We start from the raw sequence: 16,821 nt of genomic DNA, 5'->3' as shown, positions 1-16,821 counted from the left end.
CTCCTCTCTTACATGCCCACTATCACACCTGAAACTTTAATACCCTGGAGTGTTGAGTTGCCTTCTTTCAACTATGTCCCAGTAATTGCATCAATATCATATTTCCACATGTTGATCAACAACCTAATGTTCATCTGCCTCACCAGACAGGCAGGCTCCTTGCATTAAAATACATGCAATTTAGTTTTCTAATCCTCCCAAGTGCCTTATCATGCCTCTGCCTTCTCTGCCTGCTGGACTGACCTAGTTTTCCTTCTATGTCTGACTGAACCTCGCTCCCAACTGTACATCTATTCTGTGTCCCATCCTCCTGCCAAATTAGATTAAAACCTCCCCACCAGCACAAGCAAACTCCCAACAAGGATATTGGATCCTTTCTGGTTCAGGTGCAACCCCTTCAGCTTGTACAGGTCCCATCTACCCCAGAAACTGTCCCAGTGATCCAAAAATCTAAAGCCCTCTCTCCTACACCATCCCTTTAGGTACACATTCATCTGACATATTTTCCTATTCCTATACTCAGTAGTGTGTGGAACTGGAAATAATCCAGAGATTACAACATTAGCTCTTTGATCTACTACCTAACTCCCTAAATTCCTGTTAAAGTTAAAGTTTATTTATTAGTCACAAGTAAGGCTTACATTAACACTGCAATGAAGTTACTGTGAAATTCCCCTAGTTGCCACGGTCCGGTGCCTGTTCGGGTCAAAGCATCTAAACAGCAGGTCTTTGTTACCTCATCCCCATGTCGTTGCTACCGACATATACAACAACCACTGGCTGTTCACCCTCTCCCTTCAGAATGCCCTGCAGCTGCTCTGAGACATCCCTAACCCTGGCACCAGGGAGGCAACATAACATTTGAGAGTCTCGTTCATGGCCACAGAAACACCTGTCAGGTCCCCTTACATTCAAGTCCCCTATCGCTAGAGCTTTCCCAGTCTTTTTCCTCCCCAGCTGTGCAGCGTAGTGCCATAAACTTGGCTGTTGCTGCTTTCCCCTGAGAGGCCATCCCCACCAACCGTATCCTACACGTTTGAGAGGGGGATGGCCACAAGGGATTCCTGCACTATCCGCCTACACCTACTACTCTTCCTGGTGGTCACCCAACGCTTTTCCGCCTATGCGGCCAGAGCTTGCGGTGTGACCAGCTTGCTAAACGTGTCGTCCATGATGTCCTCAGTGTCATGGATGCTCCATAGTGAGTCCATCTACAGCGCCAATCGTGCAATGTGGTCATTGAGGAGCTGCAGCGAGACACAATTCCTGCACGCATGATCACCAGGGATATCAGAAATGTCCCTAATTTCCCACATATTGCAGGAGGGTCTGTTTGTTACATTCTGATGTGATGAGCAGCAGGGAATTCACCATCCCCATCCCCCTTCACAAAAATGGTCACAGATTTTGGTGTAATTTGACAGGTTGTGCCACTCGATGAAATTAGAGGCCACTAGAATGCTTCGGCACAGCCATGGTGTAAATGCAGTATGGCACCAATAATCTATTTCACAAGAAATTCATACTGGACAGGTTTAAACTGGACTGCACCAGCCTAAAACATTTTGGAGCCATTGCCAACAAGTTTAAGTTTATTTATTAGTTAAGTTTATTTATTAGTGTCACAACTAGGCTTACATTAACACTGCAATGAAGCTACTGTGAAAATCCCCCAATCGCCACACTCTGCCGCCTGTTCAGGTACACTGAGGGAGAATTTAGCATGTCCAATGCACCTAACCAGCACATCTTTCAGACTGTGGGAGGAAACCAGAGCACCCAGAGGAAACCCACACAGACACTGGGAGAACGTGCAGATTCCGTACAGACAGTCACCCAAGGCGGGAATCAAACCCGGGTCCCTGGCGCTGTGAGGCAGCAGTGCTAACCACTCTGCCACCGTGCAAGGAAAGCAACAAATAAAAATCATCAGGAGCAAATGAATGTGCAAGATTTTTAGTTCAGTAAAGGTCAATGGACATTGCAAATCTTGAAAGGAGGTTATATCTAAGGTGAATTACTCATTAAAATCAATTGCCTGGCAAAATCAACAGTCAATTCACCTTCTTGCCAAGTAATCTCACAATACTATTACCACAGTATTAAACATACTGCGCTCCCACTAGCAGTGGGAATCGTGGCGGGCTGGGGAACTCAATTTGGTGTGAAGGAAAAAGTCAGTCTCTTGCCAGCGGAAAATTAGTTCGGAATTTTCTACTTTGGAATTTCACAGCTGGTTAAAGGTGGTCCAGGTTTCCCCGCTGAGCAATGTCGGGAAATCTATTTGCATTCATTAGCATCTCATGAGTGCTCATTTTATATGACCAACTCACTGGAATCACATTAATCCTCCAAATTAAGTTTCCATCAATGGCTACTCAGAATGTTCTATTTTACGACTATACATTGGTGGCACACACCGGCTGAGCCTCACCTCACACAGCTTAGAGGTCAGTGGACACTGCTTTCACCTTCCTTTCACACTGTTACTGGAATATATCAGGTGTCTGCATCAAGGCTGGGTATGGGAGGCATGATGAGAGGGCAAGGGTGACAAGGAGTCATGACTGGGGATGGGGATGGTGAGGACCAGCAGGTCATAGGCAGGACAAGGATGTTGGAATATAACCGGTGATAACGTTGGATCTGTTGTAATGTGACCAATGGTAACAAGCTGTAAGGGTCAGCTGACCAAGTAAACCATGTAACCAATGACAGAATGATATGATGATCGGCTGACCAGCTGACTCAGTATAAATTAGAACGTGTTGGGAATTGTGGGGAACTTGGAATGGCCCAGGGTTAGGCCGCAAGTTTGGAGTAATGAAGTTTCTTTATTGCACCTTTTCTTTGATTTATAAGTTGGAGTAAGTTTTGTTATATGTTTATTGTCTACACTGTGGAAGAGTTCCTTTTGGATCAGCAAAGGGAAGGCAAGACCAGAGGGGAAGGGTGAGAGGCTGGGGGGCACGTTTAAGAGACTGTCCTGGAAATGAGGCTGTACTATCCGGGCCATGTTAGAGGGCTCTGTATGGCATGCACATCTTGGTCCCGGTCTTGGATGGGAGAAAGCCTCTTTGGGCTATGATGATCATGTACAGAATGCAGGATATGGTCAGTCACTGAGGTATTTGGTCCTGGGTAGGGTATTGATAAGCAGAGGACACTGATATATCCAGGGGAGGCTTCTGGATTTTCTAACTTAGTAATTCTAAAGTCACGGGGAGCATTTGTATGGTTTCATGGAGTGGGGATGGGGGGGCGGGGTGGGGGCGGGGTGGTGGTGGGGATCAGGTAGCCTCTGAAGATAAGGCTGCATGTGGTATTGAGAAGAGGAGAGGTTAGATGAATAAAGGGTTCAACATTGAAGGGAACAAGGGGAGAACAGGAAAATTGACATGAACAATGATAGGGTCAGGGGTAATGGGAGAGGCTGGATAGTAACAGCTAGAATGGGAATTAGGAGACGGTTTGTGGAAGAGGATGGGAGGAACTTGTTGGGGTGAGGGGGAGGCTGAAAGGTGTTAGCCTCACATGTATGTTAACAGCACCATCTTTGAATTTACTGAGTAAGGACGCAATTGGAATAACAAGCTTGAAAGCAACAATATGGCAGGGATCTCAAGGCATATGGGTAATGCTTCATCTTAGCCAAAAGGCTGAGGTGGCTTTGAAAAATTGCATCAGGCAAGGCCTCGGTTTAACTGCATTGGCTACCCTGATCCTTGACTCTACCCTAGCTTAGGCAAAGCACGGTCGCAACCGTCAGCACACCCATTTGCAATGGGCTAGCCTCATTCCCTGCCTGATCATTGTTTCAGCCCTGCCAGATAAGTACAGGCTGGGCCTCTGGATTACTAGTTCAGTGATATTACTATTACAGCAGCTTCTGCCATAAGTGTAAATAGAGCAACATCAGTTCAGAGAGAATTGTCACTTTGCTTTTCAAATCCAACTATGCCACTACTGGATGACAGTAAAAAGATGGAAGTTTCCTTTTCCAAAGCGATATCTTGCTTTAGCCCAAAGCCTGCAGAGATCAGCCTTTATCATGAGTAAATAAAGTCCACAAATTGGGTGTCAGGCAAGCTGCTATTGGTTGAAATCCAAGTAATCACCATTTGACTACTAGTGTAAAATTTACAGCAATGGTCAATATTTCAAACTTTGGATTGGTGACAGTTGCTCTGTGAACTCAACAATATCTGTGTGGGGACGGGCTAACAGCATTATTTTCAGGCAGCATCTTGATGTTACAATCAGTTATATTTCTCATCAGTTAATAAATCAGCAATTTATCATAATCTATTTGCGTATTAGACTTATTAATATACTTATTCTATGTACTGAAGAACAAAATGTAAGATTGCTCTGGCATGTTGTTGGTATTGAGTTTGTTTTCATAAAACACAAAATGCTGGATTAGAAAACCTTTATGGCGAATGCTGCACATGCCCGAGGGTATTTATCTCAAATATACAAATGTTCAAGCTAAAATTTGAATTTGACAAGTAGCTTACAGCACGCTGTGCCTTTGACTGGGTCTGGCAGTCCTGTGCAAGTCCCCGGAGTGTGAGGCACAGCTACTCTCCACCTGGTGCCAAGACTGTCGCACTCTGTGTATTCATAGTAGTAATTTGACTGAAATACAGAAGAAACATTCCACATTAAACACAACAGTACAAACAAAATAACACAAGTACGAATGCTCAAAATGCATTCGGATTAATAGCCGGTAGACATTTAATCAATGCCTTTGAATGTTTGCTCCATTCCTTCAGTGGCATTCAAATGTAAAATGGTTAAACGTTAGATACAATATAACCAGATCATGTGCAAAATTATGTAAAACTTATTAAGGACAGTGGCTGAGAAGAGGTATTGAAAAGTAATCAATTGTCAATGTTACAAGCACAAGGCATTCACTTCGGTCCAATCACCATTGTCACAATGTAATGTAATATCATCCACTAATTATTTCATCAACTAATTCCTTGTTGGATTTTTTTTTATTCATTCGTGGTACATGGGCATCGCTGGCTGGCCAGCATTTATTCATGATGTGGAGATGCCGGCGTTGGACTGGGGTAAACACACTAAGAGTTTTAACAACACCAGGTTAAAGTCCAACAGGTTTATTTGGTAGCAAATACCATTAGCGTTCGGAGCGCTGCTCCTTCGTCAGATGGAGTGGAAATCAGCATTTATTGCCCATCCCTAGTTGTCCAAGGGCAGTTGAGAGTCAATGACGTTGCTGTGGCTCTGGAGGCACATGTACATCAGACCAGGTGAGGATGACAGATTTCCTTCACTAAAGGACATTAGTGAACCAGATGGGTTTTTCCGACAATCGACAAAGGTTTCATGGTCATCAGTTGATTCTTAATTCCAGATTTTCTTTATTGAATTTAAATTCGACCATCTGCTGTAGCGGGATTCGAACCCGGGTCCCCAGAACATCAGCTGACTTTCTGGATTAATAATCTAGTGATAATACCACCAAGCCATCAGCTCTCCCATTATTAGCCATTATTAGGCTATGTCCTAAAATTGGAAATTGTAAGTACATTTAGCTATTAAAATGAGCAGAATTGTCCAATTTGCCAATAAATTCTGAAAGAAAATACAGACACTTTGGGCCTGATTTTACCATTTTCATTCTAAGTGCTGAATCTGGTGCAATTCAGATCCGACTTGGAAATCTGCTTTCAGGCACCCACATATGCACTTAGTCTGAAAAAAAATCATGGATCTGAATCGCGCTGTGGGCAGGGCTTAGCACGCCCAAAACGATCGGAGCTCAGAACTGCGCATGCGCAGTTAGAAAGAAAATTGAAAAAGCGCGCCTGTGTCAGATTGCTCCCGGGCCGCAAAAGGTGGATAAAGCGACCCGGGAGTGATGGCCCCCCACAGACATCGCCCCACCCCCCACAACATAACTGTCCCCCTTGTCCACCCACCCCTCCGCTACCCAGACCGAACGCGAAGCCCTGCCCCCTTCCCGCCCACCGATCGCCCGCAGAGTGGCAGCGGACGCCCCTGCCTCCCCCGCCCACCCCAGAGAACGATCTCGCTTCACTACCTCCCCCCTCCCCCAGAGAACGATCTCGCCTCACTCCCCTCCCCCCCCAGAGAACGATCTCGCCTCACTCCCCTCCGCCCCAGAGAATGATCTGGCCTCACACCCCCTGCATCCCCCAGAGAATGATCTCACCTCACTGCCCCCCACCCCCCCCGCCCCACAGAGAATGATCTTGCCTCACTCCCCTCTGCCCCAGAGAATGATCTGGCCTCACACCCCCTGCATCCCCCAGAGAATGATCTCACCTCACTGCCCCCCACCCCCCCCGCCCCACAGAGAATGATCTTGCCTCACTCCCCCCCCCCCCCGCCCAGAGAACGATCTGGCCTCACTCCTCACAACCCCCCCAGAGGATGATCTGGCCTCATTCCACCCCCCCACCCCGCCAAGAGAACGATCTGGCCTCACTCCCCTACCCCCCCCCCCCAAGAAAATGATCTCGCCTCACTCCCCTCCCCCCAGAGAATGACCTGGCCTCACTACCCTCCCCCCCAGAGAATGATCTGGCCTCACTCCCCTCCCCCCAGAGAATGATCTGGACTCACTCCCCTCCTCCCCAAGAGAACAATCTGGCCTCACTCCCCTCCCCAAGAGGTACATCTGACCCACCTCCTCCTCCCTCCCCACCCCCTCACCACAGAATGATCTGACCCGCCTCCCTACCAGCTCCCCCCCACCCCCCCAACCCCGACACTGATTTGAGTCAGAGAGCCGTTGTAAGCTCTGAACTCATCTCTTCAGCAGCTGGAGCACCCGAAACAGACTTTTATTCAGCATGTCCATTTCGGCGCGATTCCGGATTGGCAAACACGATGGCAAAGGGGGAAATGCTGATAAAGTTGGGCGGGCAGTTCATTAATTCAATTGAAATGCATTCAAATCGCCGTTGCGCTTGTTTCGGGTGCGAATCAGATCGCAGCCATTCCTGGGTCTCGGCCATCTGCGTGGATGCGGGCGTGGATCGCGTTAATGGCCTCACACCCGGCTTCATAGAATCATAGAAACCCTACAGTGCAGAAGGAGGCCATTCGGCCCATCGAGTCTGCACCGACCACAATCCCACCCAGGCCCTACCCCCACATATTTACCTGCTAATCCCTCTAACCTACGCATCTCAGGACTCTAAGGGGCAATTTTTAACCTGGCCAATCAACCTAACCCGCACATCTTTACCATGTTTGCGTGCCCGAAATCCAGTGGGTTCAAACTCCAGTCCAGGACTTGAGCATAAAACCTGGAATAACAGTTCCAGAGGAAGTATGGCATTGTGATGAGTACTGTCCCTTCGCATCTCTGCTCCTGCAGATATAAAAGTGTCCTTGCAGTAAATGGAACAGCAAGTACTCAACCATTGCATTACATAAATTAATTGGCTATTCATCTTATATGTCATTTGGGATTCCATGTTGCTATTATTGTTGTCAGCCACTGTTCTGGGGCACAGATTATGGGTTCAAGTCCCACTCCAGGATCTGAGCACAAAAACCAAGGCTGACACTCCAGTGAAAGAGTTCGACATTGCCAAAGCTGGATAAGATGTTAAACTGAGGCCCCTGATTGGGTGAGCATAAAGATCCAATGACAGTGTTTTGAAGAGAAGGGAATAATTCTTGGTGTCCTGGCCAATATTTATCCCTCAATCAATATCACAAAAACAGCTTATCAGCTCATTATCGCATTGTTGTTTGTGGAAGTTGCCATTTGCAACTTGGCTGCTGTGTTTCCTCCATTACAACATTGACTACTCTTCAAAGTATTTCATTGGCTGAGGGCAATGAAGGATGAGCGAGAAATCTGGTCTTGTCAGTAACACCCACATCCCACAAAATAAGGAAGGATAAAAAGCTTACTGTGCATGGAATAGCTGTTGCATTTGCCTCCATTAAGTTGACTTCAAACGTAACTCATCAATTGTGAAGTGCTTCAGAATATAATAAAGCAACTATACAATTTCTTCCTTATTAATAAAGGTGACTGTGTACATGTATGAATTATCGTCGCCCTGATTCAATTAGAAAAATCTACTTACTTCCATGTGCAATTCCCATTTTGAAGAATTGGGACACCCCTCAATACCCTGCTATTGAACTTTGTATTATTCTTGAAGGCCCGATTTCTCAACCTTGCCCCTCGTCTGAGGTGTGGTGATCCTCAATTTAAATCACCACCAGTCAGATCTCCCCCTCAAAAGGGAGAGCAGCCTATGGTCATCTGGGACTATGGTGACTTCACTTTCACCTTTAACTTCTGAATGTTGTACTGTAATTACAAGAGGTGTACATGTGGCACTGCTCTGCAAATTGTCCATCTAATTTCGTTGTGAGCTAATTTATATGTTTACTATGATGTTTCACACTGAATAAATCTGCCAGTTTTAAAGCAGTCAAATACAGACAAAGGTCAAACTGTTGCATCTTCAAACATCTGCTGTTCCAAATATTTATCTTTGAACCCATCTTCACCCTGATCGGATTCTCATCCGTATGGCAGAACAGCTGCTGCCAGCGTTTCAAATATATCTTCAGCTGCGATAAACAAGAAATATACTCAACATGATTTATCAAAGATTTTATGGGGTCATTAATTGTAAAAGGCTGTGGGGTGGATTTTCATCATCATCTTCTGGGTGGTAATCTGACAGTGTGGATTCCCATCCTTTAGAAATCCTACCAGATAATCAGTCATAGGGAAGTCCAGCATATGAGTGCAAAAGACAAGGCTGAAGCATTTGCAACCAGCGGCAAGTAACATTCGCATTAAACAAAACTGGGCAATGGCCACTTAACAGGAGAGAACCTAACCACCTCCCCTTGACATTCAATGGCATTATCATTAATGAATCTCCCAGCATCAACATCCTGGGGTGACCATTGACCAGAAACTGAACTCGACTAGCCATATAAATACTGTGGCGCAAGAGTAGGTCAGAGGCTAGGAATCCTGTGGCAAATAACATACCTCCTGACTCCCTAAAGCTTGCCCATCATCTACAATGCACATGTCAGGAGTGTAATGGAATACTCTTCACTTGCTTACATGAGTGCGGTTCCAAAAATACTCAAGAGGCTTGACACCATCCATGACGAAGTAGACCACTTGATCTGCACTCCTTCCACCAATTTAAACATTCAGTCCCTCCACCAGTGACACATGGTGGCAGTATTGTGTACTATGTGCACACAAGGTGCATTGCAGCAACTCACCAGTGGTTTTTTTACAGCACTTATAAGGACAAGGGCAACAGACATATGGAGATACTACTCATCTGCAAGTTCCCATCTAAGCCGCACACCATCCTGACTTGGAAAACTATTGCTTTCCCTTCACTTCACTGGATCACAATCCTGGAACTCCCTTAACCAACAGCACTGTATGTGTACCTGCACCAGATGGACTGCAGCGATTCAAAACAATGACTCACTCCCACCTTCTCAAACAGGGATGGGCAACCAACGTTGGCCTTGCCAGCAGCACTCTCATTCCATGAAAGAATTTTTTTTTAAATCCATCAACCCACTGATTTCAATGAAATAAAAATCAGGCAGATTCTGGGAAACAGTGGACAATTGCTCAGCCTGGTTTCCACCTAGGCAGTGAGGAAAAACCTGCCCTTACAACTCTTTCAGTCAGTGTTTCCTCATCAGGCAGTTACTGAATACAGCTAAATATGACAACAATATTTGCACTAAAACTGTAGACAGCCAAAGCTATCTTCAAGACTTATGTGTGTGATTGTCCTTCCAACAGGAGTGATTTTGTGATTTACTCAAACCTGCACAATCGAATGTAACTGAGAAGTCAGGGCCCAGCCCATTTTTGATTTGATTTATTATTGTCACATGTATTAACATACAGTGAAAAGTATTGATTCTTGCGCGCTATACAGACAAAGCATACCGTTCATAGAGAAGGAAAGGAGAGGGTGCAGAATGTAGTGTTACAGTCAGGCTATAGAGAAAGATCAACTTAATGCAAGGTAGGTCCATTCAAAGGTCTGACAGCAGCAGGGAAGAAGCTGTTCTCGAGTCATTTGGGATGTGACCTCAGACTTTTGTATCTTTTTTCCGAAGGAAGAAGGTGGAAGAGAGAATGTCCAGGGTGCGTGGGGTCCTTAATTATGCTGGCTGCTTTGCTGAGGCAGCAGGAAGTGTAGACAGAGTCAATGGATGGGAGTCTGGTTTACGTGATGGATTGGGCTGCATTCATGACCTTTTGTAGTTTCTTGGGGTCTTGGGCAGAGCTGGAGCCATACCAAGCTGTGATACAACCAGAAAGCATGCTTTCTATGGTGCATCTGTAAAGGTTGGTGAGAGTCGTAGCTGACATACCAAGTTTCCTTAGTCTTCTGAGAAAGTAGAGGCTTTGGTGGGCTTTCTTAACTATAGTGTCGGCATGGGGAGGACCAGGACAGGTTGTTGGTGATCTGGACACCTAAAACATTGAAGGTCTCGACCCTTTCTACTTCATCCCCATTGATGTAGACAGGGGAATGTTCTCCTCTACGCTTCCTGAAGTCGATGACAATCTCCTACGTTTTGTTGACATTGAGGGAGAGATTATTGTCACTGCACCAGTTCACCAGATTCTCTATCTCATTCCTGTACTCTGTCTCATCTTTGTTTGAGATCCGACCGACTATGGTGGTGTCGTCAGCAAACTTGAAAATGGAGTTGGAGGGGAATTTGACCACACAGTCATAGGTGTATAAGGAGTATAGTTGGGGGCTGAGAACACAGCCTTGTGGGACACCAGTGTTGAGGATGATCATAGAGGAGGTATTGTTGCCCCTTACTGATTGTGGCCTGTGGGTTAAGAATTTCAGAATCCAGTCACAGAGGGAGGAGCCGAGGCCCAGGCCACAGAATTTGGGGATGAGTTTCGTAGGAATAATGGTATTGAAGGCTGAACTGCAGTCAATAAATAAGAGTCTGATATAGGTGTCTTTGTTATCTAGGTGTTCCAGGTAAACCTGACCTTTTAAACCTTTTAGACCTGGCATTTTAAATCTGACCTAAAGTTCAAAGGACACTGCTCCAAGAAATGTTCAGAATTCGAACATCAAAATCTGGCTGATAGGAAGGAAATTTGTGTAGAGTTTGAAAAGAGCTCGGAACAATCAATTTTGTAGTTGCAATTGTATGGCCTGCTAGTGTACAGATAAAACACGTCTAGTTCTGCAGCTCTGCAACAACTGTTATTTCTCCAAAAAGGGACAATTAGGAAAAACACACTGTGGTGATTAATGCAATCTGGGGGCAATTTTGAGGGCGGGACCATCTTCCAGCACAATGCTTTTAAAACAGGCGGAAAATTGATTTGTGGTGAAAGTAACTTGTGTTTGCAATTCCTTAATCTTTGACACTAATTTGGTCGATTTCAGGTGAATTGCACCCTTGCGGTAACCCTGCCCCAAAGTCTTTCATGTTTGCCGTTTTCCCTCGAAGCTAAAACATGATAAATACCTTCTAAAGACCGTTTTTATTGTATGCTCCAACTTAGTAAATTATTTTACTCCTACTCGAAAAAATTCCTGAGAAAGAACCAGCAACACAATACACAAAATATATGACCAGTGTGCAAAGGTCAACACTGTAAACTGGACCGGTCTTTTATCTTGTTTCATGCTCAGTACACACAAACAAATGTACAACATTATTGTTGCTTGTTAGCCAAGAACAGCGATTTAAGTTATGTCCTCTGGATGGATGATCTTACAAAATAAATTATTTGTCAAACATCCATCAAGAGGTGGAGTCAGTGAATAAAAAAGGTTAATAAAGTTAATCGATTAAAACAGATTAAACTCATATATACGTGCTCGGTTTGTAATGCAAAGCATGGGTCAGAATTCCCTATCTGGGGCTAAGTCCAGTGGTGGGAACAGGGAGTGTTTCCTGCTGCCAAGACTGGTAGGAAACCATGCCGTATCTTCCAGTCCTGACTTCATTAATTATACACCCCAGGGTTTAGTGCTGTATTCCGTGTCAGGGTGGGCATGGTGGCCCATATCCCGCCATCATAGCTGGGCACCATATTTAGAAGGTGCCCAACATCATTGGCCCACCGTTGAAGGAAGAATATGGACCTTCTAAAGAAGATGGATCCCCAGGAACACTGTGGCTGGAAGGTGGACCTCCTCAATGACACTGAATCTAAAAGATCCATGTGTAGGTGCTCTTGCCACCCACTGCTGTGGTGCTCTGGGGTCCAGGATCACTGGCAACCTCCATCATGAACTCCGGAGGAAGCCCCGGGCATTGTTCAGTTCAGTCCCGACTTCTCCATGCCACGTTGCTCTCGACGTGTTCTGGACCAGAATATTTTCCCGCTCGGGAATAGGGCGTGGCTAGAAGATTCCAGTCGGGCCTTCATCTGCATCCCATTAGTGAGATATAAATCCCTTTCATGCCGGCCTCCAGTGGGTTTCCAGATTGCCATGGCGAGGTCAGTGGAAAATCCCATGGGAAATTTACGGTGGTGTAAAACTGATCTTTCAGTCGAATTCTCTCCCCAGTCTGCCATTGAACCCACTGGCAGGGGCATGGGAGCATTCCTCCCATGAGTTTAAGTTGGAGTTGCAATCTACCATTTAATTTATTTTTCTGTGCTTGGAGGATTAGGATACTAGTGCAGCCAATGGGTGAGATCTTACAGCCTTGCTCATCCCGAAACCGTAAAATCCTGCCCGAGGTCAACGGACCTTTCATGGTCCGCCCCTTGCTTGCTCTGATTCCCATGGTGGGAGGGACGCTAAAATTCCGGCCCATATATGCAATAGGAGAGTATTGATTTTCCACACAGATTGTTGTTAAGTCTTATTTTTTTCTTTAACCTAATCTTTTAGAACCACAAAATGCAATTAGTTTGCAAATTCTAACAAGTTGAGAATACTGTTGTGGACGTAAAAAGAACGGCTACAACAATAATTTAAACAATAATGGCAATAGTGGCTTTAAAATGGCTATTCTGGCTGAGAGCTAAGCATGCTGGGAATTTTGGTCAACTTATAGATTAAAACCAGATGCAGGTCGTAAAGAGGCTCTGGTCTGGGAGTTGTGATCTGAAACTTCCTGTGTTGGTCAGATCAGGGAAGTTGCTTACATTAACTGAGAAACAGTGGCTCTGATTTTTATGGCTGCTATGTATGGGACATGTCAAATGAACTAAGTGTAATGGCGTCATTCACAAGTAATTTCATTGGATGTTCGAGCCATGTAATTGGTTTCTGGTGACATAGTTGGCGAGATGATGGAAAATCTTCTGGAAGTGAATGGAGAATTATGGATAAAATGACATGCGAGTTCTGTGTTTGGCAGCGATAACTCCAAGAGACCAACCATCACAACAAAGCTTGTACCCTGAAGGGTGCTTCGGAGAGAAGAAGATAGATTCTACATTGAGGATATTTCTTGGCCAAGGTTTTCCTAAACTCGGTTGTATCTATTTTCAGTTAAATATTTAAGATTGATGTTCATTTAGAGTTAAAGTGCAGTTTAAGAGTTAAAGTTCAGTTGAAAGTTGATGTTCAGTTCAAGTTCAGTAAAGAGTTAATGAGTTACAACTGTTTATGTTTGAGTTGATACTAGTAGTGTTAAATAAAGAAATAATTGAATTACTGTCCTTGTTTGTCTCATTAAACTGGAATGCTTGGAAGGTGATTAAATTAAAGCTGTATAACACTGTTTATAACATTGCACTTTGTATAAATTTCAAAGTCAAATGATAGAATTTACCTTACTGATCATGTTTGTTGGTGATAGGAATGAAATTACTCATTGTTGGTATATAATCATTCTGGTTTCTAAATCCAGAAGTTGATAATGGGAGAATGGCTCATTTTGTAGACCAAGTGGTCGCGGGATGATGTGATGATGTGGCTACTTAAAGGGTCATGTGACAGAAGCAAGGGCATTCTTTCGGGAGCACAGACAGCATGGAAGCATGTAAGAGCTGTTCAGAATGCTGAGTAAACATTGTTTTTCTAAGTCCTTGGTCGCCAATCATTGGAACCCAGAACCTCTACATGGTGTCAGCAGTTGTCAGTATGGCACAAGGACTTCACAGTATCAACATCCTCGTGTTCGATGAAAACATTGCAGACAACTGGGCAAAGTTTGAAAAGGAGTGGCGTATTTATTGTGGTGTTGAATTATCAGACCAATCAAAAAAGGTACAAGCTTATACCACATGGCCGTCGAGACATTTTAATTCATAGAATGTACGGCTTGGAGACAGGCCCTTCGGCCCAAACTGGTCCATGCCAACCAAAAAGCCCATCTAAGCTAACCCCATTTGTCTGCATTTGGCCCATATCCTTCTAAATCTTTCGTATCCATGTATCTGTCCAAATGCCTTTTAAATGTTGTCAATGTCCCTGCCTCAACCACTTCCTTGAACAGCTCATTCCACATATGTACCACCCTCTGTGTAAAGAAAGTTGCTCCTCGGATTCCCATTTCTTCTTTTCCCTCTTTACTTAAACCAATGCCCTCGAGTTCTCGATTCCCCAACCCTGGGAGAAAGACTGAATGCCTCATATGATCTTATACACCTCTTTAAGATCACCCCTCAATCTCCTACGCTCCAAAGAAAAAAGTCCTAGCCTGTCCAACCTCTCCCTATAACTCAGCCCCTCGTAAATCTCTTCTGCACTCTCTCCAGTTTAATAACACCTTTCCTGTAGCAAGGTGGCCAAAACTGAACATTATACTCCAGGTGTGGCCTTACCAACGTCCCATAAAACTGCAATATAATTTCCCAACTTCTATACTCAATGAATTTTTTTGTCTTTCAAATGGAGGAGAAGAAAGAGGACCCCAAAATAATATTTAAAGAAGTTTGAAAACATTTGCCTGTCCATGAAGAATAGAATACACATCTGGCACGCAGTTAACACTACAAACCAATGATGTGATGAACTAATAGAATCATATAAAAATGTATGAAAATTCTCAGTAAACAATTGTGTGTTTACCGATGAGTTAGTCAGGAATCACATAGTCTGTTGGATCCACACTGATCTAGTTTGCAAGCAATTGCTGCGAGAGAAAGATTTAACACTACAAACAGCCATTACCATTTGCATGCTGAATAAACAGTCTGAAAAAAGCAGCAAGGAATTTAGGTGGGAATCGGAAGTTTTCATAGCACAGAGAACGCCTTGTTCCAATTGCGGTGACCCTCCCTCTCAGAACAGATTGTCACATGATAAATGCTGCAATAAATGAGGCAAGTGGAATCATTTTGCAAAATGCTGCAGATCAAAACCAGCCTTCCTTTGCCACTAATCACATTGCAGCTGGTCAGACCTCCAAGGTCAGGAGCGCCAACAAAGTGAATGAAGCTCAAGTCAAGCAACCACTGAGCCTCCAAAAGCACTCGACAGTGAAAATGATGTTGGATTATCAGACCAATCAAAAAAGGCACAAGCTTATACCCCATGGCCGTCGAGACGTTTGAATTCATAGAATCTATGGCATGGAGACAGGTCCTTCGGCCCAAACTGGTCCATGCCAACCAAAAGGCCCATCTAAGCTAACCCCATTTGTCTGCATTTGGCCCATATCCTTCTAAACTTTTTGTATCCATGTATCTGTCCAAATGCCTTTTAAATGTTGTCAATATCCCTGCCTCAACCACTTCCTCCAACAGATCTTCACCAACCTTGAACATGATTTGCAGCAATGCAAAACTGAAGGTAAAGATTAACACTGGAACAATGTGTAATGTGTGTCCAGCTGAATAATACAAGAACTGGACCCTAGAGCAACAGTGGACGCCAATACCCAGTTGTGCCTTGTGGCCTATGGCAGACCGCACTGAAGGCATGGCCACTTTCCAGTGCATACTGGGCTACTTCAAGTTTCACACAATTGAGCAGAACGTAAGGCCACTGTTAGGTCTTCAGGACAGCATCACACTGGAAATCATTCAACTTGGTCCAGAGGTACCTGCTCTGCAACATCAGACCCCACAAATGATAGCTTACAAAGACCTCTTCAACTATAACGTCATTGGTAAGCTTCCAGTAATATTCCACGGGATTGAATTACTTGATACCACCAACAATCTGTGCTCAAGAAGAGCATCAATAGCCATGAAGCAGAAAGTAGTCAATGAGATGCATTGGATGACGTACCTGGGCGCCGTAACCCCGAAAGACAAGGCCAAAGAATGGGTTTCAGCAATGGTGATTGCAGTAAAGCAAGAAGGCACAGTCAGAATTTGCATTGACTCAGTGCACTTAGATAAGGTGCTGCTCATACCTCATCATCCTATGAAGACAGTGGGACAAATGATAGCAGACACACCCAATGCTAAGTTTTCAGCATTCTGGATGCGAAATGCAGGTTCTGGCAAATTATGTTAAATGACGAATCCACGAAACTTACCACATCCATGTCTCCAGTAGGCAGATATCATTTTTATTGTATGCCCTATGGGATGTTGACTGGCAGCGAGGTCTTACAGCAGTGCTTGAAGCAATTCTTTGCAGACCAACCCTGCGAAATCATCATCAATGCCATCCTGGTTTGCATCGTACTATACAAGAACAGATGCACGTATTTGTCTCATTTTCGACAGGAACAGGACCATACAGTTAAAGCTCAATCCTGCAAAATGCAGAATCAGGGTCAGCCAGGTTCCTTATGTGGGTCACTTACTAACAGCCGATGGCGTGAAGCCAGATCCAGACAAGAAACCAGCTAAATGACAGATGGCCATCCCCTTGGACAAAC

The 16,821-nt window shown here is 44.5% G+C and overlaps 1 protein-coding gene across 1 annotated transcript in view; it reads right to left on the bottom strand.

Annotated features, from left to right (window-relative positions):
- The window catches only part of elapor1 (endosome-lysosome associated apoptosis and autophagy regulator 1), a 131,199-nt gene that overhangs the window by 95,773 nt on the left and 18,605 nt on the right, over positions 1–16,821 (bottom strand). Inside the window, exon 2 of the mRNA XM_078242270.1 lies at positions 4,521–4,641. Coding sequence (XP_078098396.1) covers positions 4,521–4,641 — 121 coding nt within the window. The remainder of the gene's footprint in view (positions 1–4,520; positions 4,642–16,821) is intronic.

Source organism: Mustelus asterias, chromosome 25 (genome assembly GCF_964213995.1).
Source record: "Mustelus asterias chromosome 25, sMusAst1.hap1.1, whole genome shotgun sequence".
Taxonomy (NCBI): Eukaryota; Metazoa; Chordata; class Chondrichthyes; order Carcharhiniformes; family Triakidae; genus Mustelus; species Mustelus asterias.
The sequence above is the reverse complement of the archived record's forward strand: the minus strand, read 5'-3'. Positions and strand labels throughout refer to the sequence as shown.